Raw genomic sequence first — 24,397 nt, 5'->3', positions numbered from 1 at the left:
GTAGTTAAATCCCTGTCATCCATGTGGGAGACCTGAACCGGGCTCCAACTCCTGGCTTCAGTCCTGGTCAGGGCTGTGGAAGTTATTTGGGGAGAGAACCAGTAGATGGGAGTTCTCTCTCTTTCTCTTTGTGTGTCAGATAAATACATTTTTTAAAGGTAAGTTTACTTGGTATAAAATATTTTAAAATCCATTTTTAATATACATTTCCCGTGAACTTTTTTTTTTAAAGATTATTTATTTGAAAATCAGATTACAGAGGAAGAAGGAGAGACAGAGAGAGAGAGAAGACTTCCACCCTCTGGTTCACTCCCCAATTGGCCGCAATGGCCAGAGCTGTGCTGATCTGAAGCCAGGAGCCAGGAGCCTCCTCCAGACTCCCACGTGGGTGCAGGGGCCCAAGGACTTGGCTGTCTAATACTGCTTTCCCAGGCCATAGCAGAGAGCTGGATTGGGAAGGAGCAACTGGGACTCGAACCGACACCCATATGGGATGCTGGCACTGCAGGGTGGCAGCTTTACCTGGCTACACCACAGCGCCAGCCCCTCCTATAAACTTTTTGAAGACCCCTTGAATATAAACATACTGCACAATGCAAGGCAGCATGGGAGAAGAGCCAGATGAGTGAGAGTGACAGAATACCCTTTGAGAGGTGAGGGCTCGTGTTCAGCAAGGGAAGGGGGCAGGACATGAACAGAACCTGCGGGTGGTCTGGTGGCAGAAGGGTGGGAGAGGGCTTTCTGCCGCCATGAGGAGCATGGTGTCTGACACCCAGAAGACGGCTCTGCCACTTACTGGTTTATGTTCTTAGGAAAGTAACATGTATGTGCTCAGTGTGCTGATCTGTGAAGTGGAGTGATAGCTCTTACCTCATAAGGTTATTATGAGGGCTAAATGGGGACTAGCATTGTGGCATAGTAGAGGAAGCCGCTGCCTGCAATGCCGGCATCCCATATGGGCGCCAGGTCATATCCACATTGCTCCACTTCCCATCCAGCTCCCTACTAATGGCCTGGGGAAAAGCAGTGGAGGATGGCTGAAGTGTTAGGGTTCCTGTTACCCAGGTAACAGGAAGTATTTGGGTACCTGTTACCATAGGAGACCTGGAAGAAGCTCCTGCCTCCTGGCTTCAGCCTGGTCCAGCCCAGGCTGTTGGGGCCATCTGGGGAGTGAACCAGTGAGTGGAAGATCCTCTCTGTCTTCCCTCTCTCTCTGTAACTCTGACTTTTGAATGAATAAATAAATCTTTAAAAAAAATACCAAAACATAGGTTGCAGGGCAGGCATTTAGCCTAATGGTTGAGCCACTCCCAATCCTATATTGGAATAGCTGGGTTTGGTACCTGCATCTGGCTTCTGACCCCGGCTTCCTGCAAATGCACACTCTAAGAGGGAGTGAGTGATGATTCAACGAACTGGGTTCCTGTCACCCACATGGGAGACATGGATTAATTTCACAGTTCCCAGTTCCCAGCTCTCAGCTCTGGCCTCTATGCATCTGGGGAGTGAAGCAACAGGTGGGAGCTCCCCCCACCCCATATCCTAAATAAAAAGATAAAAAGAATTGCTAAGTAAAGGGTTTAGATAGTGCTTGGCATATGGTAAGCATAATATTAGGGCTAGCTATTATTTATATCATTCTTCTTAATTATAAAGTTTGGTAAGAAGTTATTGAGGGGGCCTGCACTGTGGTATAGTGGGTAAAGCCACTGCTTACAATGCTGGCATCCCATGCAGGCACCCGTTTGAGTCCTGGCTGCTTCACTTCCAATCTACCTCCCTGCTAATGTGCCTGGGAAAGCAGCAGAAGATGGCCCAAGTGCTTGGGCCTCTGCTCCCACGTGGGAGACCCAAATGGAATTCCTGGCTCTTGGCTTTGAATCGGCCCAACTCCAGCTGTTGAGGCCATTTGGAGAGCGAGCCAGCAGATGAAAGATCTCTCTCTTTCTGTAACTCTGCCTTTCAAATAAAGAAGCAAATCTTAAAAAAAAAAAAAATAAGTAATTGAAAATAGAAATTAGGTAGCAGAACAAAACCTGAATTTTAATAAATGCTCTTAGGAGACACTAAGACAACCTAAATTTGCAACACATCATTAACATTGTTTTTAAAAATATTTATTTATTTTTACAGATTTATTTTATGTATTTGAAAGGCAGAGTTACAGAGTCAGAGACAGAGATCTTCTATCTGCTGGTTCATTCCCCAAATGGTCACAATGGCTAGGGCTGGGCCAAGCCAAAGCCAAGAGTCAGGAACTTCTTCCTGGTTTTCATGTGGTTGCAGCGGCCCAAGCACTTGAGTCATCTTCTGCTGCTTTCCCAGGCCATTAGCAGGGAGCTGGAGAGGAAGTGGAGCAATCAGGACTCGAACCGGTGCCCGTATGGGATGCCAGCATCACAGGTGGTGCCAGCCCCTAACATGGGCTTTGGGAGTCCCACTGTGTCGATGAAGATACCGCTGCTGAAAGCACAGATAGCATATGACTAGAACTTCATAGTCAACGTTTTCCATTTTAATTTGCAAAGTGCTTTCACTTACGTCATCGCCAATCCTGAATCAGCACGCCCCAGAACCTAGAGAAGTCAGTGTGGCGGCTAAGGTCAGGCCAGCTGCCCTCTGTAGGCTCAGAAAATGATAAAAACTGTGCTCTTCTCTGTCTCTTCAAGGCTCAACCTCACTGAGCCCTCAACTGCCCAAACACAGAAGACTTGGAGATGCACAGATTCCTGGCCCACCACGGCTTTGGTTTTGACTTCAGTTCTGTCTCCCCTTGAATATTTGCCTCCTCTACAGTTCTGAGAAGAAAAGACACAGCTGTCTCCTGCAGGATTCACAAGCAGGAATTCTCTTGCTGTGAAATCACATAGCACGTTTCTGGGTCTTCGTCCCTACCTAAGATGATGAGATTTCCCCTTCTGTACAGAAATGATTTGAAAATTCTCTGGCCAGCACCGCGGCTCAATAGGCTAATCCTCTGCCTTGCGGCGCCGGCACACCGGGTTCTAGTCCGGGTCGGGGTGCCAGATTCTGTCCCGGTTGCCCCTCTTCCAGGCCAGCTCTCTGCTGTGGCCAGGGAGTGCAGTGGAGGATGGCCCAAGTGCTTGGGCCCTGCACCCCATGGGAGACCAGGAAAAAGCACCTGGCTCCTGCCTTCGGATCAGTGTGTTGCGCCGGCTGCGGCGGCCATTGGAGGGTGAACCAACGGCAAAGGAAGACCTTTCTCTCACTGTCCACTCTGCCTGTCAAAAAAAAAAAAAAAAAAAGAAAATTCTGTGGGAAACAGGGGGGGTGAAGATGACATGTCCACGTCATGTCACATGGCCACCAGTCAGTCACTGCCTCACTGCCCTCTGTGGTCTGGGCAGGTTCCCTGGATGTTAGGATGAGCATCAGGAAACAGTCCGGGCATTTGTCTTCAATGTCTGTGTTTGAGGCCGTGGTCTTGTGTGGGTCTTCACGCTTGTGAGGGCCAGCTTGGGACATTCCTCCTGGTGTGCTTTTGGCCTGGGAGTAACGGGCTGAGAAATCCTACTGACCTAAACAGAGTTCTCCTTATCCTGGCCGATGACTGGAACCTGCTCTTCTGGCTGATTTTCTTGGGTAAAGACTGCTGTTGAAGAGCTCGGAACGAATTTCACATCTATTTCTGGCCAATTGTATTTTATGGTGAATGTCTAATAGCTTTAGGGGGCAGGATCCTGGGTACTTAGGGAAGGGGACCATGAGCCTGGCAATTACACAGACAGCAAGACAGCCTCCTGGCAGAGTGGCCATTCCTTTACGGAGGGCCTTTGCCGCTCAGATGTTTCTGTCGTGGGGACTTGCTGTAGGATGAGCCAAGTAAACAAGCCCTACAAGCAAACCAAAACAAACAGCACACTGAGAGCGGAGAAGTGCTGTGAGTATAACAGAGCTTCTGCCTCAGGTCGAAGAGATTGAAAATGCTCAGGTTTCTGCCTAATAACTTGGAATTTGAGTATTTCTTCCTTTTGGCCACTTCTCTCCAATTTTAAGAGAAAAAAGATAGGACGGAGGCCTCAGCTCTTCAGCTGTTCTCATCTGGCCGTCGGAGGCTCTGCCTTCCAAGGGGGCCTGGCGCTGCTTTTTGCCAAAGTGCCCACTAGGGGGTAAATTATGCTGTGGAGCTGCCAGGACGCACAGCTGTCAGAGGAGCACGCTCGTCTCCCCATGTCAGCAGTGAACACAATTGTAGGAAGAAATTGGTGGTGGGCGGGTACGCAGGGTTTGAGTAACTGAGATCATCATTAAGTAATTAACAAGCAAGGTCTGATACAGCCACCCTTTCTCCTGCTCTTTTGTAGCACCTTGGAACATTTCAAGAGGTGGCTCCAGCCAGATAAAGTCGCCATCAGCACAGAGGAGGTCCAGTGTCTGATTCCTCCAGAATCACAGGCTGAGAAGCCAGCAGCCGAGGATGAGCCAGAAGCCGGAAACAAGCCAGTGGCAGCAGAACAATAAATCACACACGAACACACACACGCACACGCACACACACACGCACACTCGCGGCCGCCTGCCGAGCAGCTGTCTCAGGCCCAGAGGGAACAGTGGAGCTCAGAAGCAGCAGCAAAGAGAAATCCAGGGAGAGAAAAGGCCCAGGCTCCCGCTCCGTACAGCAAACAGCTGCAAGCCCCCGAGGACTTGCTTGGGGCTGGCCTGTGTGACTGTCTTGGATGAAGTGACTGACTTAGAGTGTCCTGGATCAAAATGCTGCCTCCCTCTGTGCCCAGCTTGCCTGAGCTCCGTTGCTGCAGGTTAGCGCTCTGGGAAGGCTCCAGGGAGGGACTGGGAGAAACAGGCTCCCTTGTGTAGAACGTGTAGTGAGCCACGTTTCCATGTTTTCTCTTGCCTGTTCTGGGTATGCACACCTGCGCCCCAGGCATTCCCTTGTAAATTGTCAGGGGTGAGTGGGGCAAAGGCAGTGATCTGAGCCCTACATGTGGCTTCTTTAACAAATCTGTAATAAATGCCAGGACCCTAGAGAAAGAGGCTGGTCTGATTCATTCCTTCTGGAGGACATGGGTGAAAATGTGGGCACTTACGTGTGTGTGTGTACATTGTTTATTTTATGCATGGCTTCTCCCCGAGCTTCTTCCTGTACCAGGTTCCATATTAGACTTGTAAATACGGTTTCGTGTTTGCCACTCCTGAGTACTCCACACTCATTCCCTGTGGCGGCTTTCCTGGCTGAGCTTGAGCCTCCCTCCTAGTTCCCATGTTTTTATGCAGTGTGTGCTGTCCATACGAACCTGTTCTCATCAGAAGAGCTTGTGTGTACTTCTGTGGACCCAGTTCCTCCCAGAGGGATGCTCCCACACAGCGGGGAGGTAAAGACAAATGTGTACCCACAGAGAGGAGCTGGAAACCTTTGCCAACCTCCTGTTTTTGTTTTTTAAATATTTAATTGAAAGGCAGAGAGAGAGAAAATCTCCCATCTGCGTGTTCACTTCCCACATGCCTGCAACAGCCAGGGCTGAATCTGGGAGCCAGGAACTCAATCCAGGTCTCCCAGGTGGGAAACCAATGGCTTAAGCCATTGACTGCTGCCTTCCAGGGTCTGTGTTAGTTGAGTAGAGTTGGGTATCACATCCAGGCACTCTGATATGGGACACAAGTCTCTGAACTATTGGGCCATAACCCTGCTCCCAGCCTCCTGGTTTTAACATGTGCCTCTGACAGTCCAAAGCTTGGGGTCTGAGGGTAGAATTCTGAGGCCATGGCTCAGGTCATGGAGCTTCATCCTGGGTAGTAATTACCAAATCCCTAATTATGAGTAAAGTGGCTATACAAATCTTCAGAGAGGAACAGGGGTTTGGCTTGGCGTAAGGGGCTGGCATTGTGGCGCAGCAAGTTAAGCTATTGCTTGTAGTGACATCCCATAGAAGCACAAGTTCAAGTCCTGGCTGCTCCACTTCTGATCCAGCTCCCTGCAGTTGTAGCCATCTAGAGAGTGAACCAGCAGATGGAAGATTGCTCTCTCTCTCTCTCTTTGTTTTTCAAATAAATAATTTTTTAAAATATTTATTTATTTATTTGAAAGGCAGAATTACAGAAAGGCAGAGGCAGAGAGAGCTAGAGAGGTCTTGCATCCACTGTTCACTCCCCAAATGACCATAACAGCCAGAGCTGAGCTGATCTGAAGCCAGGAGCCAGGAGTTTCTTCCAGGTCTCCCAAGCTGGTGCAGAGGCCCAAGGATTTGGGCCATCTTCTACTGCTTTCCCAGGCCACAGCAGAGAACTAGATCAGAAGTGGAGCAGCCAGGACTCGAACCAACACCCATATGGGATGCCAGCACTGCAGGCAGTGGCTTTACCCACTACACCACAGCACTGGCCCCTCAAATAAATAAATCTTAAAAAGTAAAAAGGCTAATTAAGACTCCCATGTCTCAGGGCCCGTGCTGTGGCACAGCAGGTAAGGCTATCACCTGCAGTGCTGGCACCCCCATATGGGTGTAGGTTCTAGTCCTGGCTGCTCCACTTCTGATCTAGTTCTCTTTCTGGCCTGGGAAAGCAGCAGAAGATAGCCCAAGTCCTTAGGCCCCTGCACTTGTGTGGGAGACCCAGAAGAAGCTCTTGGCTCCTGGCTTCAGATCAGCACAGCTCTGGCCATTGCAGCCAACTGGGGAGATAACCAGCAGATGGAAGATCTCTCCTTCTCTCTCTGTGTAACTCTGACTTTCAAATAAATAAATAAATAAATCTTTTTTAAAAAAGACTCCTATGTCTCACATTGAAGTGCCTGGATTTGATACCTGGCTCTGACTCCAGTTCCACTAATGTAAAACCTGGAATTCGGTGGTGATGACTTCAGTAACTGGGTTCCTACTTCCCACAGGAGGGACATGGATTGCATCCCCAGTTCCCAGCCTCAGTTTGGTCCAATCCCAACCACTGTGGGAACTTGGGGAGTGAACCAGCAAATGAGAGTTCTTTGTCAATCTGTCACCTTACCTCTCAAAAATGAACAAAAGCCCTTCAGAGAACATTTGTGTATTTTTTAAATCAGGTATCTTTGCTCAAAAGGCTAGGGCCCAACCAGATGATTCTATATATTTACTTAATGGTGAGTATTTTTGTTGTAACTTCCAGATGTACTTTCCTCTTTTTTCACTAATGCTTTTATCTTTTATTTTTACTGGGTTTTGTTAGTAGTAAAATAGCCTGACGTAGAAAGTGGCACTGGAGCCAGTGCTATGGCATAGTAGGTTAAGCCTCCACCTGTGGCACATGGGCTCTGGTTCTAGTCCTCGCTGCTGCACTTCTGATTCAGCTCTCTGCTGGTGGCCTTGGAAAGCAGTAGAGGATGGCCCAAGTGCCCCTGTGCCCAACTTGGAAGACCCAGAGGAAGCTCCTGGCTGCTGGCTTCAGATTGCAGCCATTTGGGGAGTGAACCAGTGGAGGGAGGACCTCTCTCTCCATCTCTCCCTCTCTCTGTAACTCTGTCTCTGGAATGAAAAATGAATGAATGAATAAATAAATAAATAAATCTATCTTTAGGGGAAAAAAAAAAGAAAGTGGGATTGGTGGCCTCTGGACATTTTGAGGAAGTCAGAACACTGATGATCACCTGGCCCTGGACTGAGCTTAGAAGCTGCCATCTCGGCCGGCGCCGCGGCTCACTAGGCTAATCCTCCGCCTAGCGGCGCCGGCACACTGGGTTCTAGTCCCGGTCGGAGCGCCGGATTCTGTCCCGGTTGCCCCTCTTCCAGGCCAGCTCTCTGCTGTGGCCAGGGAGTGCAGTGGAGGATGGCCCAGGTGCTTGGGCCTTGCACCCCATGGGAGACCAGGAAAAGCACCTGGCTCCTGGCTCCTGCCATCGGATCAGCGTGGTGCACCGGCCGCAGCGCCCTGGCTGCGGCGGCCATTGGAGGGTGAACCAATGGCAAAGGAAGACCTTTCTCTCTGTCTCTCTCTCTCTCACTGTCCACTCTGCCTGTCAAAAAAAAAAAAAAAAAAAAAAAAAAAAAAAGAAGCTGCCATCTCTACTCTGTATTCAGATCCCAGCCCTCAGGCTTCCTCCAGGGCCATCTGATGGCTTTCAGCTGGATGGAGAGGGTTTTTTCTTTTAAAAAGGACTGGAGCAGGTGTTTAGCTTAGCTGTTAAGGCTCCTGTGTCCTACCCTGGGATACCTGTGTTCAGTTTCCAGTTCTGGTTCCTGACCCCAGCTTCCTGCCAATGTAGACGATAGGAGCAAGTGATGATGACTCAAGTAATTGGATTGCTGCCACTGGCTGGTGGAGCAGCCAGGACTAGAACCAGAGCCCAAGTGGGATGCCAGTGCCACAGGTGGAAGCTTAACCTACTATGCCATAGCACTGGCTCCAGTGCCACTTTCTATGCCAGGCTATTTTACTACTACATGGGAAGCCTGTACTGCTTCCCTGATTCCTAGCTCTGGCCCTGGCCATTACTGGCATTTGGGGAGTGAACCAGTGGATGGGAGATACCCCCCACACACCTCTTTCTTCTTCACTCTGAAATATATTTTTTCTCTCTGCATCTCTCTCTCTCTCTCTTTCTCTCTCTCTGTCACTCTCCCTTTCAAATAAAGAAAAATGAATCTTGGGGCCAGTGTATGGCATAACAGGTTAAGCTGGCAACTGCAATGCTGGCATTCAGGCTCCTGGCTTCAGCCTGGCCCAGCTTCTGCTGTTGCAGCCATTTTTGGAGTAAACCTGCAGATGGAAGATCTCCCCCTCCCACTTCTTTCTATAATTCTACCTTTCAAGTAAATATTTTTTATAAGACTTGTTTATTTATTTGAAAGGCAGTGGGGCCAGCACTGTGGCATAGTGGGTTAAGCCACCGCCTGCAGTACCAGCATCCCATATTGACATCGATTTGAGTCCCGGCTGTTCCACTTCTGATCCAGCTCTCTGCTGTGGCCTGGAAAAGCAGTAGAAGATGGCCCAAGTCCTTGAGCCCCTGCACCCACATGGGAGACCCAGAAGAGTCTCCTGGCCCCTGGCTTCAGATCTGCGCAGCTCCCACTGATGCAGCCATCTGGGGAGTGAACCATCGGATGGAAAACCTCTTTCCCTCTCTCTCTCTCTCTGCCTCTACCTCTCTATAACTCTGCCTTTCAAATAAATAATTAAATCTTAAAAAAGGGCAGCATTACACAGGGAGACAGAGAGAGAGAGAGAGAGAGAGAGAGAGAGAATGTTTATATCCACTGGTTCACTCCCCAAATGGCTGCAATGGCCAGAGCTGTGCCAATCCTAAGCCAGAAGCTTCATCTGGGTCTCCCACCTGGGTATCAGGGGCTCAAGCACTTGAGCCACCTGCTGCTTTCCCAGGCACATTAGCAGGGAGCTGGATCGGAAGTGGAGCAGCTGGGACTTGAACCAGTGACCATATGGGATGCTGGTGCCACAGGTGGAAGCTTAATCTGATATGCTACAGACCAGTCCCTCAAATAAATTTTTTTTTAAAAATCTTTACCAAAAAATAAGTGGAGAGTTGGCTTATAGGAACAGGAAAGGAGTTCTAGGACTGAAAGGATTCTAACCCTACATGAAAACCTGGACAAAGTATGGCAGTAAGGACCCTGACTGCCATCCCCTGCTTTGTGAGTTTTTTTTTAAAAATTTTTTTTATTTTTTATTTTTTTGACAGAGTGGACAGTGAGAGAGAGAGACAGAGAGAAAGGTCTTCCTTTTCCATTGGTTCACCCCTCAAACGGCTGCTGTGGCCGGCACACCGTGCTGATCCAAAGCCAGGAGCCAGGTGCTTCTTCCTGGTCTCCCATGGGGTGCAGGGCCCAAGCACTTGGGCCATCCTCCACTGCCTTCCCAGGCCACAGCAGAGAGCTGGATAGGAAGAGGAGCGACCGGGACAGAATCCGGCGCCCCGACTGGAACTAGAACCTGGGGTACCAGCGCCGCAGGCGGAGGATTAGCCTAGTGAGCTGTGGTACCGGCGTGAGTTTTTAAAGAATTACTATTTATTTGAAATAATAATTGACAGAGCTGAGCTGATCCGAAGCCAGGAACCTCCTCCTGGTCTCCCAAATGGGTGCAGAAGCCCAAGAATTTGGACCATCTTCCACTGCTTTCCCAGGTACATTATCAGGAAGCTGGATTGGAAGAGGAGCAGCCAGGACTTGAACCAGTACCCATATGGGATGCCGGCGCTGCAGGCTTGGGCGTTAACCCTTTGTACCACAGTGCTGGCCCTTCTGTGAGTTCTTCAAGAGACAGGTTTCTGCAGAAGGGTCCCAGTGAATTGTAACTGTTTTTTAAAAGATTTATTTTATTTCTTTGAAAGACAGAATTGCTGAGAGAGGTAGAGACAGAGAGAGAGGTCTTCCAGATTCTCTGGTTCACTCCCCAGATGGCCACAACAGTCGGAGCTATGCCAATCCAAAGCCAGGAGCTTCTTCTGGGTCTCCCACGTGGGTGCAGGGCCCAAGCACTTGGGCCATCTTCTACTGCTTTCCCAGGCCATAGCAGAGAGCTGGATCAGAAGAGGGGCAACCAGGACTAGAACTGGCGCCCATATGGGATGCCGGCACTTCAGGCCAGGGCTTTAACCAGCTGCACCATAGTGCCGGCCCTGTAACTGGTTTCTTAATTGTGTTAGAAATGACAGCTTAAGCAGTGACTCTACAAAGGGTGAAACTGCAGTTACCAAAACCAAATTGGATGTTAGCTCCCAAAGCGAACTTACAGATTATCTTAAGGTTTTTCTTCTTTAAATATTTATTCATTTATTTATTTGAAAGTCAGAGTTACATAGAGAGAGGAAGAGACAGAGAGATCTTCCATTTGCTGGTTCACTCCCCAAGTAGCCGAAGTGGCCGAGGCTGGGCCAATCCAAGCGCAGGAGCTTCTTCCTGGTCTCATATGTGGGTGTAGCGGCCGAAGGACTTGGGTCCTCTTCTGTTGCTGCTCCCAGGCACATTAGCAGGGAGCTGGATTAGAAGTGGAGCAGCCGGGACTCCACCTGGTGCCCATATGCAATGCTGGTGTCACAAGCAGTGGCTTTATCTGCTATGCCACATGCCAGCCCCAAGATTTTCTTAAGTTATTGAAGCAACACCAAATTTGAAATCAAGAGTCTTGAGTGCTGTCTTTATCTGTCTTGTGGCTTACTGTGTGAACATAAGTCACATGACCTCTTGGTAAACCAGTTCCCTTTCATTAATTGGACTAACCATAACCATAGTACCTGCCCCAAATGCTGCTGTTTCCCTTGCCATGGAAACTCTGAGGAATTCTAGTTGAGACCTCCTCAGATCAGTAGAACTTATGGGTTAGAGTTGGGAGATCCTTACTTAGCATCCCTAACTTCCTCCCTGTGTCCTTGGTGAAACAGTTACAGCAAGTAGATCCGTAGTCAGTGCCACGCCTTGGAGCCAGGGAAGGGCACTCACCAATAGGAGTGGACAGTGGCGTCCGGATACACCCAAGAAGGCTGGGCTGGCTCCAGGGAGATAAGTGAAGCGACTGCCACTGCTCCTGCCTAGTACATGCTCCTGTCTACTAGCACTTGGCAAGCTCAGTGCAGGAATGGCACCGGCACTGGAATGGCATCCAGTAACTGCTCCAGAAATAAGTTCTGGACACAACCATAGCGAAGTAAACAAACACCCCACTAGCTGTTGCTAATGTGGGTAGCTGTCAGGCAGATCTGCCCCCAGGATGAAGATACCCCAGGGCCACTACTTGGCCTTGAGACACATCACACACACACACACACATGCACACACACACGCACACACACTTACACACACTGTACCCCAGCCAGGCTGAGAACAGCACCAGCCACATGAAATAGTCAATATTTTCCTAAAAATTCCAAAGAATAGTAATCTGTACTGGTCCTACTTCAGTTAGAATAATTAAGACAGGACACTGCTCTAGTAATCTTAGGTTTGTGGGAGGACTAAAGCCCAGGAGTGGGTTATTTAAGGCACAAGTTCATACATCCAACCAATAGTCAATTACCAACACCATGTGCAAGGTACAGTGCATGGTGGTAAGTGAAATAAAACCACACCTTCCAACATAGAATGATGAGGGCGGGGAGACAGGGCCTACTTAATTCATGCCATAGCACCTGGGAAAGGGATATGCATGCCCTAGGCCAGTAGGGGTGGGGACAGGAGAGAGGTGATGTTAGGGAAGCTGAATCCAGAAAAACCTGATGGGAGTGAGAGGAAACAGAGGGATAAGTGTGTGGAGGCCATGAGGAGTCTCAGGAGGGGAAAAGAGCAAAGGCCTAAGGGTGAAGTGTGGAGGGTGGCTAGTATTTCCACGTGGGCTGAGCATAAAGACAGGAGGGAGGGACAAGGGGTGGGGCTGGACATTAACACACGAGGCCACTTGTGGAGGGCTTTATAAGCCTTGTAAGGAGTTCAGAATGTATTGTGGGGGAGCAGGGAGCTAATGGGCCATTTTAAGAGGGGCAGTGACTAGATCAGTTTAACATCTGGAGAGATGGTGACACTGCCGTGGGCTTGACCTGATTCAACAGACTGGGAGTGTACAATTATCGCACTTGACTATGATATCCTCAGGAAGTACGCAACTGAAGGCCTTACGCTTTTTATTTTCTACCCTGATTTCTTATAAGTGATTTTTTTTTCAGTTATGGAACAAATAGAATCATAAAAGGCAGATTGTATTTTTCCAAAGATGACCGTGTTAATATATCACTTCCCACACACTCATGTTACAGTGGGAAGTGGACACTCCTCCATAGAGATGTTGGGTCAATATTCCCTCCCTCTGAAGCCAGGGAGACATATGGAACTGCCTTGCTAATAGATACACAAATAATTTGACTCTGAGGCTAGATCGTGAAAGCATTTCACCTGCTCTCGCATGCTTGCTCTCTCACTCTCTCTTATGCTCCTTGGTTGTCTCTGAGCCAACATGTGAGAAGTCTGGCTCCCTTGAAGCTGCCCAACTAGAGAGGTCACAGGATAGATACACCCAGGGAGTCCCAGCTATTTGAATCTTTCCACTGCCAGCATCAGACATACAAAGGTACTTCAGAAAGTTCATGGAAAACGGAATTAAAACATAGTTTGCTTTGGTGCAAAAAATTTTAAATCCGTGCATAGTTTTTCATATTATGCTTTTTTTTTTTTTTTTTTTTTTTTTGAGAAAGATCTTCATTCCGCTGGTTCACTCCCCAAATGGATGCTACGGCCGGAACTACACTGATCTGAAGCCAGGAGCCAGGTGCTTCTCCTGGTCTCCCATGGGGTGCAGGGCCCAAGCATCTGGGCCATCCTCCACTGCCTTCCCAGGCCACAGCAGAGAGCTGGACTGGAAGAGGAGCAACCAGGACCAGAAACTGGCACCCACATGGGATGCCGGTTCCGCAGGCAGAGGATTAACCAAGTGAGCCATGGCACCGGCCCCCATATTATGCGTTTTCGATGAGCTTTTGGAAGATCACTCAAGTGCATGGATTTCACGATTCTTTTGCACCAAAATACATTTATTGTTTAATGCCATTTTCCACAAATGTTTTGAAGTACCTCATAGAAGTCATTCAAATGATTTAACCTCTAGCCTTCAAGCCAAAACAACAGACACCAAGTGGAACAGAGAAGCTGCCCCTAAAAAGCCCCACAGATTCATGAGCAAGATACATGTGGTTTAAGTTTGGAGTTGATTTGTTTCCTAGCAATAGATAACAACCATGATCTAGGCTACAGCCTTTGTTTAGCTAATTTCAAGTATTTTGTTTTACAAGTTTCCCCTGGTTTCTGATGGCTACAGAATTTATGTTTTTATTTTTTTCTGAAAGGCAAAGAGACAGAGATTATCCATCTGCAGGTTTATTCCCGTTTCAAATGCCCACAGAAGCTGGGGGTGAGCTAGGCTAAGGCTGGGAACCAGGAACTCAATCCAGATCTCCCTTGTGAGTGGCAGGACCCCAAATACTTGAGCCATCACCTGCTCCTGTCAGGGTGCACATTAGCAGAGAGCTGGAGTTGGAGCCAGCACTGGAACCCAGGTACTCCAGTAGGGAATGGGGGTGTCCCAAGTGGTATCTTAACCACTGCATCAAGTGTCCACCTTCATTACAGAATTTTAACACTTACGCCAGCTGCAGTATGGAGAGGGGCAAAACTGGATGCAGGGGGCCAGCTGTGAGGTGGTTACAATTGTCTGCAAAAAAGATCACAGTGACTTGAGGACTTCTATAAGAAAATATCACTCCTGGGGCCAGCGCTGTGGCACAGTGGATAAAGCTGCCGCCTGCAGTGCTGGCATCCCATATGGATGCTGGTTCGAGTCCCAGTAGCTCCACTTTTGATTTGGCTCTTTGCTATGGCTTGGGAAAGCAGTGGAAGATGGCCCAAGAACTTGGATCCCTGCACTGGCATGGGGGACCGGAAAGAAGCTCGTGGCTCTGGATCGGCGCAGCTCCGGCCATTGCAGCCATCTGGGGAGTGAACCTGCAGAGTGGATGGAAGATCTCTTTCTCTCTTTGCCTCTGCCTCTCTCTAACTCTGCCTTTCAAATAAATAAGTAAACCTTTAAAAAAAAAAAAAGAAAGAAAATATCACTCCCCCCCAATGAATAAAAAAAGCCCACACAGTCTACAAAACCGTAGTTTCACTTGAGCCCAGCAGAAAGCTGAGGTCAGCAAAGCAACCAAGTAGAGTTGCCTCTGCAGAGAGATAGGAACACATGAACTGTTTCAACTTTGGCAAAAACACGGCTGCCATATGAACAAGAAGAAACCAACAAAGATGTAAAGGCTGTTTGTGGGTTAGTTTCACAGCTGGAGACTGTTCTGGACACAGGGGAGTTTGCAGTCACATTTCTCCTCCCCAGGGTTCATGACAAAAAGTGGAAGCAAGACAGGGTCATTAGTCAGCTTTCTGTCACCACAGGAACTAACTTCTGAAGGAAAGAGAGGTTTTGGAGGTTTGCTGTCCAAGATCGGTGCCCTAGGTTTGGCATCTGATAATGGCATTCTTTCTGGTAGGGTCTCTGTCATTCTGCCTTTCAAATAAATAAAATAAATCTTTTATTGTTTACAAGATACATTTATTTATTTTGAAAGTCAAAGTGACAGAGAGAGAGGGATAGACAGAGACCTTCCAACCACTGGTTCACTCCCCCAGGTGGCCGCAATGGTCAATGATGTCAGGCCAGAACCAGGAGTTTCATCCTGGTCTCCCTCTTGGGTGCAGTGGTCCCACACTTGGGCCATTAGTAGGGAGCCGGATGGGAAGTGGAGCAGCTGGGACACGAACTGGCACCCATAGGGGATACCGGTGTCACAGACGATGGCTTTACCTGCTATGCCACAATGCTGGCCCCAATAAATCTTTCTTTAAAAAAAAAATGTGTCCAACATGAGTTTGGAAACCAAATCCTGTTCAAACCATAGCAGCAGACAGGAGAGAACTTTCCCCCTTGGTGGTGTAGGCATGCAGGAGTTGGTCAAGGCAGCTGCTGGCAGAAGGCTAAAGGCCTGAACTGCTCCCACAGTTCTCTCTCATGAGCAAAAACTGTCAGCTGCTAGAAGAAGGCAACAAACTTTTGCTTTGGCATGGGGTGGAATCAGACAAAAATCACTTGCTTCCAGTGAGGGATATAGGCCTTCTTGAACATGAAGATCTTTTTTTCTTTTTTAGGATTTATTTTATTTATTTGAAAGACAGAGTTATAGAGAGAGGTAGACCCAGAGAGAGAGAGAAAGGTCTTTCATCTGTTGGTTCACTCCCCAAATGACCACAACGGCCAGAGCTGAGCTGATCCAAAGCCAGGAGCCAGGATCTTCTTCCAGGTCTCTCACACAGGTGCAAGGGCCCAAGGAATTGGGCCATCTTCCACTGCTTTCCCAGGCCATAGCAGAGAGCTGGATTGGAGGTGGAGCAGCTGGGACTTGAACTGGAGCCCACATGGGATGCCGGCACTGCAGGCTGGGGTGTTAACCCATTGTGCTACAGCGCTGGCCCCTAACATAAAGATCTGTTACTGGGCTGGTGTTGTGGCACACAGGGACAATTCACCCCCAACCCCGCCCATGCCATATCAGAGTGCTTGAGTCCAGGGCGTTCCACTTCTGATCCAGCTGCCTGCTAATGTGTACCCTGGGAGACAGCAGGTGGTAGCTCAAGTCCTTGGGTCCCTGCCACCTATGCAGGAGACCCAGCTGGAATTCCTGGCTCCCGGCTTCAGCTTGGCTCAGCCCCAGCTCTTCTGGACATTCGGGGAATGAACCAGAGGATGGAAGGTCTCTCTTCTCTCTGTCACTCTGCCTTTCAGATAAATAAATAACTTTAAAAAGATTGCTTCTGGGGGCTGATGTTGTGGGGCAGCAAGTTAAGCCACTGCTTGGGATGCTGGCATCCCATATGAGTGTTGGTTCAAGTCCTGGCTGCTCCACTTCCCATGCAGCTCCCTGCTAATGTACCTGGGAAGGCACTGGAAGATGGCCCAAGTACTTAGCACCCTTCAAGCCATAAGAGATTTGGACACAGTTTCTGGCTCCTGGCTTCAGGCTGACCCAGCCTAGCTGTTGCGGCCGTTTGGAGAGTGAACCAATGGATGGAAGATCTCTCTCTCCCTCTCTGTCACCTGGCCTATAAAATAAATAAATAAATCTTTTAAAAATTGGTTATTTAGCAGGTAAGTTGGAAAAGAGAAGGCCGAGCTGGCGCTGCGGCTCAATAGGCTAATCCTCCACCTAGTGGCGCCGGCACACCGGGTTCTAGTCCCGGTCGGGGCGCCAGATTCTGTCCCGGTTGCCCCTCTTCCAGGCCAGCTCTCTGCTGTGGCCAGGGAGTGCAGTGGAGGATGGCCCAAGTGCTTGGGCCCTGCACCCCATGGGAGACCAGGAGAAGCACCTGGCTCCTGCCTTTGGATCAGCGTTGTGCGCCGGCCGTGGCGGCCATTGGAGGGTGAACCAACGGCAAAAGGAAGACCTTTCTCTCTCTCTCTCTCTCACTGTCCACTCTGCCTGTAAAAAAAAAAAAAGAAAAGAAAAGAGGAGACCGAGGGTGGGTGAGAGGGAGTGTGTGTGTGTGCGCGCGCGCATGGGAAGAGAGGTGGGTGCCCGAGAGTCTGTGAGCACCAACAGCAGGTACTCTCTTGGACCACATTTGGTTCTTAAATTTTCCGTCCCTCAAGGGTTAGATTATACACTGTAAACCCAACAGAATTGTCAAGGGGCAATGTGGTTTCTGGCCTGGCCCCCATCACGTCATGAGGCTCAGGAGATAGATTGGAGGGTGCAGGCTGGACATGAGCACAGCAGTCAGAGCTGTCTGGCCAACCTCCCCCAATATCCATGCATTTATTAACAAATGGACACGCCGCTGATTTCTTTCACTTGGTCCAGCTCGATATTTTTGTCAATGGTTTGGATGGGTGCACAGAAGACCTCCTTACCAAAAGTAAGGGAGAAGGTAAATTACCAGATAACAGAACCAGAATTCTAATACTTTTATATATACTGATGTGATGGGACAAAGTATGAAATCTAACATGGGGAAATGTGAAGTCCTTCATTTAGAATTAAAACAAATTGACTCTGCAAGCAGAGAACAAAGAAGAATAATGAATTAATGAGTTTGTCCTAGTGACAGAAGCCAGACTCAATCTAGCCTAAGGAACACTGACTGGGAAGTTCGGAAGCGGGGCTGGTCTCAGCTCAGAAGGATCTTCAGTCTCCCCTTGGTTTCACCTTTGACCCCTCTCTGTGTTGGTGCAGCAGAGTGCTGTGGACCTGCATCATCCCCATTTAGTAACTTGGGGAACAGGTGGTGCTTTTCAATGCCACAAAATAAACCCCAGAGAAGGCCTCTGACCTGGCCTGAGTCTCATGCCCATCACTGGACCAGTGGGGAAAGACCTATGCCCAGGGGTTGGCAGTCCCCCAGAGCTGGGTGAGAATGGGAAGTGGGGGAGGGTTGCTGTCACCTGGAGAAAGGGGAAAGTGATGCCAAGAAGCCAAAACAAGAGATGCTCAGGGTCTCTGTAGCCTGATTGAGTCAGCAGTTACGTAGCTGCCAGAAAAGTTAGGATTCTAGGAATCAATACTAGAAATGTACTTGGGCCCACGGTGGTATAAAAATGCACGCTGCACAAGCACACGACCCTGAAGGATCAGCTGAGCGTCACCTCACACGGGGAACTTCGGCAAACCACAACGCTCCCCGGAGGACAGGCCCAGCGACCCGGGGCCCAGAAGACTGAGTCATTCAAAGAAAGGACAAGGCGGAAGAACTGTTTTGCCTGAAAAAGAGGCGATTTCATAGAGACACAGTTTTAAAATATTTGGAGGATGGGGTTGAAGTGGTATAGTGGGTGAAGCCGCCGTGTGTGATGCTAGCGTCCCTATGAGCGCTGGTTTGTTTCCTGGCTGCTCCACTTCTGATCCAGCTCCCTGCCAGTGGCCTGGGGAAAGCAGCAGATGGTCCAAGTGCTTGGGCCTCTGCTATCCACATAGAAGACCTGGAAGAAGCTCCTGGCTCCTGGCTTCAGCCTGGCCCTGCCCCGGCTATTGCAGCCATCTGGGGAGTGAACCAGTGGATCGAAGACCTCTCTCTCTGTCTCTCCTTGTCTCTCTGTAACTCTAACTTTCAAATATATATATATATATATATATATATATATACAGGATTTATTTTTATATATTTATATATAGATATATATCTATATATAATATATTTATTTATATCTATCTGGAGGATGGAGTGGGCAATCGCTGCCACAGCTAAGGTACATTCTATATCAGAACACCTGGGTTTGGGTACTGCCTCTGCTCTCAATTCCAGTTTCCTGTCAGGATACACCCTGGGAGTCAGCAAGTGATGTCTCAAATATTTGGGTCTTTGCCACCCATGGGGGAAGCCTGAATTGAGTTCTGGGCTCCTGTCTTTTGCCTGGTCCGGCCCTGGCTGTTGTAGCCATGTAAGGATGAACCAGCAGATGGAAGATCTCTGTCTTTTCCTCCAAATAAGGTATTTGGAGGAGCTCAGGAAGAAGCTGAGGTACTGAAGTACAAAGAACAAACCAAGACCAGTGTGAGGAGGCTTCAGAGAGATCCGTTACTACTCAGTGTCAAGGATTAGTGTGACAGTGAGTTCTCTGTCACTGGAGGTGATTAAGCAAGTATTAGAGGAGTTGTACAGTGGATCCCTGATTTGCATAGAAAGTTGGATGAAGTTGGAGCCAGTGCTGTGGCACAGCAGGTAAAGCCACCGCCTGAAGCGCCGGCATCCCATATGGACACCGGTTCTAGTCCTGGCTGCTCCTCTTCTGATCCAGCTCTCTGCCATGGCCTGGGAAAGCATTGGAGAATGGCTCAAGTCCTTGGGCCCCTGCACCCATGTAGGAGACTCAGAAGAAGCTCCTGGCTCCTGGCTTTGGATCAGCACAGCTCTGGTTGTTGTGGCCATCTGGGGAAAGAACTAGTGGATGGAAGACTTCTCTCTCTCTTTCTCCCTTTCCCCCTCCCCCTCCCCCTCCCCCCTCCCTCCCTCTATGTAACTCTGACTTTCAAATAAATAAATCCTGGGAAAAAAAAGTAGGTTGGATGAGGTCATCCTAAGGTCTTTTCCATTTGTGAAGTCTGAGGTTGCCCAGCGGAGACCTGCGGGGCTTTGCTCCCAGTGAATCCGCCCTGGCCTCCCCCAACATTTGGGGAGAACTGGTGAGTCTTTCCCCTCCCTAGATGATACAGAGGCTTTCACACAAACAGCTGATCCCTTACCAACCAGCAGTCGGGACAGAGGCCTCCAACAGCTCTTATCTGAGCCCAGCCCTGTGGACACCACATAGAGGCATGTCTTGTGTTTTTCTCTGTTTTCTGAACACATACACCATGAGTCAAAGACTTGGAGGTAGGCAGATTATTTAAGGAGGTGAATAGGAGTGAGGGACCAACAATGAGACAGGAGGGAGGCACTGAGTGGGTCCACTGCGGATCCATAGACGCCACAGCTCAGCAACCAACGCCCGATCCGCATTGGTTGGACACCTTGGAAGTGTACAGCCCTGCCTCTTGCAGGCCGCCCTGCAGGGACTGTGCGAGACCTCATGCAGAGGGAAGGGAAGCTGTGCGCTTGCACAACTGTCCCGCATGCCACAGTGGGCTGTAGGGGAGCGCTGGGAGGCTGCGGGGGTATCAGTGACACCTGCCACGGACCCTTTCCCGCCCTCTCCAGGATCCACCCGGCAGGGCAGTGCGAGAGCTTTGATTGTCACATTCTGGCCTCCATGGCCTGGTGTGGGGTGTGGGCCTCCCAGGGGGCCCAGTCCAGTCCAGCCTTGCCTGAATAGGCATTCACAACTCTCCTGGGCTCAACTCTCTCCCAGGGCCCAGCTCCTTTACTGGGCTGTCTGGGCTGAGGGCACCAGGGATGGGGTTCTCTGGGCTGACACATATGCAACTCGACACCTGCGTACAACCTGGAAACCTGGAGACATCCGGGGCATTGAACCGTTGTCCCTTCTATAGATCAAGGTCAGGCCAGGCCAAAGGCTGTATGGGCTCCAGAGTTCCTTATGCTTGCTGTCTAGCAATTTTCCAAGAAGAAAATGCTAAGAGTTACTAAGAATTCAAAGAACCTGAGACGCTGGTTCGAGACCGGCTGCTCCACTTCTAATCCAGCTCTCTGCTATGGCCTGGGAGAGCAGTAGAAGATGGCCCAAGTCCTTGGGCCCCTGCATCTGTGTGGGAGAACTGGAAGAAGCTCCTGGCTTCGGATCAGTGCAGCTCCGGCCGTTGTAGCCATTTGGGGAGTGAACCAGCGGATGAAAGGCCTCTCTCTCTCTCTCTGCCTCTCCTCTCTCTGTGTAACTCTGACTTTCAAATAAACAAATAAAATCTTAAAAAAAAAAAAACACATATATTTACCTGGCAGGGGAGACACCATGATCACGAAGGTGGCTTTCCCAGGGCGAGGCTCATCCATTGCACTCCGGATGGGCTGACCCCTGCGATTTCCCCAGATGTGGGAAACTCGACTGCATAATTTGTGGCAGTGGGGGACTGCATTCGTGCTTTCCCCTGCAGGGCAGGGGGGACACAAAGACCCTGAGAGACCTCACTCAAAGCCTAAAAGACACTTCAAATATGAGAAATCATGGCAAAATGCTGGAGGTAGCATTTTAGGCCAGGCCCCGAGGACAAATCCTATTGCCTGCCACCTCCCATATTAGGTCCCCCTGGCTGGCCTTGGCCGCAGCTCAGACCCTGCCCCTCTCTTCCCCTGTGCTCCTCTCACCCTCAGCCCCCACACTGCTGCCTGGCACTTGTCTGTCTCGCTCACCTCCTCTCTCCTTTTCTGTGTTAGTCATCTCCAAGGCCTTCGTGAGCTCTGATAGTCGCACTCACTGCTCCCTAAATTTTGTTGCGTTTTTTAAAAACCATCTCTGCTCAGTGTTTCGATGCCCATTTCACCTCCTGGGAGAGGTGAGGCTGACAGCAGGTATTTATGATGAGCTGGAGGTGGAGGGGACCCAAAGGCCTCCCTGGGGCAAGGAGAGGTGGGTATGTGTTGGGGTGGGGCTCAGGGTCACCATTAGCTCAGGGCAGGGCCCCTTATAAGGTGACAAATGTCCAGCCAGAGGAGGAGCCAGAAAATCAGTTCAGGGGGCTGACGCTTTGATGCAGCAGGTTAGGCCTTGGCCTGCAGTGCCGGCATCCCACATGAGCGACAGTTCGAGTCCCAGCTGCTCCACCTCTGACCCAGCTCTCTGCTATGGCCTGGGAAACCGGTAGAAGATGGCCCAAGTCCTTAGGCCCCTGCACCCATGCGGGAGACCCAGAGGAGGCTCCTGGCTTCGGATCAGCCGAGATCCAGCTGTTGCGGCCATTTGGGAAATGAGCCAGCGGATGAAAGATCTCTCTCTCTGCCTCTCTGTAACTCTGCCTTTCAAATAAATAGTAAATACATCTTTTTTAAAAAAGAAAGAAAGAAAGAAAGAAAGAAAGAAAGAAAGCGAGAGAGAGAGAGAGAAGAGAAGAGGAGAGGAGAGGAGAGGAGGGGAGGGGAGGGGAGGGGAGGGGAGGTGGGGGAGGGGAGAGGGGAAGGGGGGGGAGGGGAGAGGGGCGATCCCAGCAGGTGAGACAGAGAAACCTACAGGACACTGTGATTTTCTGGGAAGGGAGTGAGGAGCAAGGGCCATGCACGAGTGACTCCTCTCGCCTGTCTGGTCCCTGCTGGACCATTCCCCTGCCCTGCCCTGCACCCCTCTCCCTTATTCTCTGCGTCTGGGCTTCTCTCTCCCATGTCATCCCGCATCTCTGTGGCTCCCTCTGTCTCTTTGCATCTTCATAGTTTCCTGCCCAGTCCCCTGCAACCTTGTTTCTCTTTGGCTCTGTGGATGCCGGGGACCCTCTGGCTTGATCTGGCTGTTTTTCTGGGTTCCTGTCGGTCTGTTTCCCAGAGGCCCTGCAACTCCAGAACCCCTGGGAGGCGTGGCTTTCCTGAGACCGGAGCCCAGGACAGCCACCCAATACTGCAGGGTAGGAGGCAGAGGACATTTCCAGCCCAGCAGTCGTCATGGTAACAGCCAGGGCGGGCCAGGCAGGGGCTGTGCGGAACCACGTGGGCTTGGCCTTTCTGTGGGTGTCAGGTTTGAGCGGGAGCTCCGGAAAAACAGCAACAACTGCTTCCCTCTGGCGCAGCCCTCAGGGCTCCTGGGCTGGGCTGGGCTGAAGGATGGCAGGAGAAACCGAGCGGGGACAGTTGGCAGGAGAGTGAGGGGGGATGGGGTGGGGGCTTAGCTGTCAGCGCCTAGAGGAGCTGCGAGGAGCGGGCCAGGACAGCTGCACATGGGCACACGTGTGTGGCGGCTCCCGTGCCGAGCTGACCTGTGGAGGGCACCGGATGGCATTCCTGGAGGCACAACTGGGCGGTTTTAAAGGTCAGTCCCTCACACTCAGAGCTCCCCCCCGCCACGCCTTTGGATCAAATGTCACTTTTTTTCCTTATTGCAAAAGCCTTTATTGCTCTGAGGAAAATATGCTAAAATAAAAAGAACCAAATGAGTCTTTTAAAAATAGAAATATTATAAATGCAAAAGTCCAAAGAAAGACACTCAAAATAAAAGGTGGTCTGATCTTCCCTTTATATCGCTCAGTTCTGAAGTCTCCTCCCCGAGGGCTTCCCAGACCTGCTAGGTCACAGGGAATCAGGCCCTGGTCCCAGGGGCCATTCCTCTGGTGAGGGCCCACGAGGGAAACCAGACTGGCCACTGCCTGAGTGTGAAGGGGGCTTGGACTCGCAGCCCAGCCCCTATACACCAGAGGAGACTCACTTCTCTCCACTCCTTCCTCTGTTAGGAGACATACTGGTGCCAGGAAGAGGTGCCTACAGGTGCCCTGGGACCCCCTGACGGAGGGGCTTGGGGCTCGGCAGTCTCGCGTTAGCTCCGCGGAGAACCCAGCTTACCTGTGGTCTCGTTTCCAGACTTTCAAGCTGTGCCATGAAAGAGCTCACACTTCCTGGGACACACTGCTGCAGGAAACAAGCCCACAGCCTCAGGATGGAAGGGGAGGTCGTGCTGTCTCCTGCAAGTCTACATTCAGGAAAGACAGGAAGGGAGGGACTCACTAGCCAAGAGGCGGGAGACTTGACACACTGGCATCACAGGCGTTCTTCTGGCTCTTTATTTAAGGAAAAAAAAAACTAGTTTTTCCTTATTTATTTATTTATTTATTTTTTTTTTAGAGCAAAACATTTATTTTTCTTGTGCTACAAAAACAAAAATAAATCCAAGCAGATCCTGGGTTCTCCATGCTAGAATTTAGTCAACAGTTCAAGTTTAGGTTACTTCAAAATTTCTTCTGAAAGTTATGAAGTCTCCATCTTGTAACCATGTTTCTCCAGTTCAGCTCGCAACTGATTGGAGAAGTCATCCTCGACATTGTCATCATCCCAATTATCCTCCCAGACAGGTGCATCTTCACCTTCATCTAAACCAGCCCAGTCTTCGGCAGGGAACTCCTCGAACTCGTCATCCTCCTCGAGGAGACCCAAGTCTACCGGCTGCTTTTTCTCGGACATCGCTCCCGTCCACGCAGGACATCTCGCAGGTGAGTACGGAACATGGAGGCCTCACTCCCTCTCATTTATTTGAAAGGGAGAGAGAGAGAGCACTTCCATCTACTGGTTCAGTCCCCAAATGCCCACAGCAGAGCTGGACAGAAGGCAGAAGCCCCGAACTCAGTCTGGGTCTCCCACGTGGGTGGCAGGGAGCCAACTACTTAAGTCATCACCTGATGCCTCCCATTGTGCACAATAGCAAGAAGCTGTATTGGAAGCAGAGCCAGGACTTGAACCCAGGTACTTTGATTTGGGACGCAGGCATCCCAAGCAAATCTTAACCACTGTGCCAAATGCCCACCCATGTAGGCTTTTTTTTTTTCTGTTAA

General features: G+C 50.0%; 2 protein-coding genes and 1 non-coding gene across 5 annotated transcripts in view; 2 read left to right on the top strand and 1 right to left on the bottom strand.

Moving 5' to 3' along the window:
- The window catches only part of CCDC32 (coiled-coil domain containing 32), a 12,128-nt gene extending 7,118 nt beyond the window's left edge, over positions 1–5,010 (top strand). For all 3 annotated transcript variants that reach the window (XM_008269190.4, XM_008269191.3, XM_051822505.2), the window contains one exon: positions 4,326–5,010. In XM_008269190.4, the coding sequence (XP_008267412.1) occupies positions 4,326–4,482 (157 nt within the window). In that variant the 3' untranslated portion in view covers positions 4,483–5,010. The remainder of the gene's footprint in view (positions 1–4,325) is intronic.
- Positions 5,011–20,864: 15,854 nt separating this feature from the next.
- On the top strand, positions 20,865–21,028 carry LOC127484002 (U1 spliceosomal RNA). The gene has a single exon (XR_007910785.1). It is a non-coding gene; the product is annotated as a U1 spliceosomal RNA (small nuclear RNA).
- Positions 21,029–23,655: 2,627 nt separating this feature from the next.
- On the bottom strand, positions 23,656–24,087 carry LOC108178368 (26S proteasome complex subunit SEM1). The gene has a single exon (XM_017348399.3). It carries the CDS (start codon positions 24,027–24,029, stop codon positions 23,817–23,819), a length of 213 nt encoding a protein of 70 aa, XP_017203888.1. The 5' UTR covers positions 24,030–24,087; the 3' UTR covers positions 23,656–23,816.
- Between the last annotated feature and the right edge of the window lie 310 nt (positions 24,088–24,397).

This window comes from Oryctolagus cuniculus, chromosome 12 (genome assembly GCF_964237555.1).
Source record: "Oryctolagus cuniculus chromosome 12, mOryCun1.1, whole genome shotgun sequence".
Lineage (NCBI taxonomy): Eukaryota > Metazoa > Chordata > Mammalia > Lagomorpha > Leporidae > Oryctolagus > Oryctolagus cuniculus.
This window is presented reverse-complemented; position numbering and strand designations above follow the sequence as displayed.

Excerpts from the sequence above, each read along its gene's own strand:
- LOC108178368 (XM_017348399.3), bottom strand. The coding sequence starts at position 24,029 with ATGTCCGAGAAAAAGCAGCCGGTAGACTTGGGTCTCCTCGAGGAGGAT.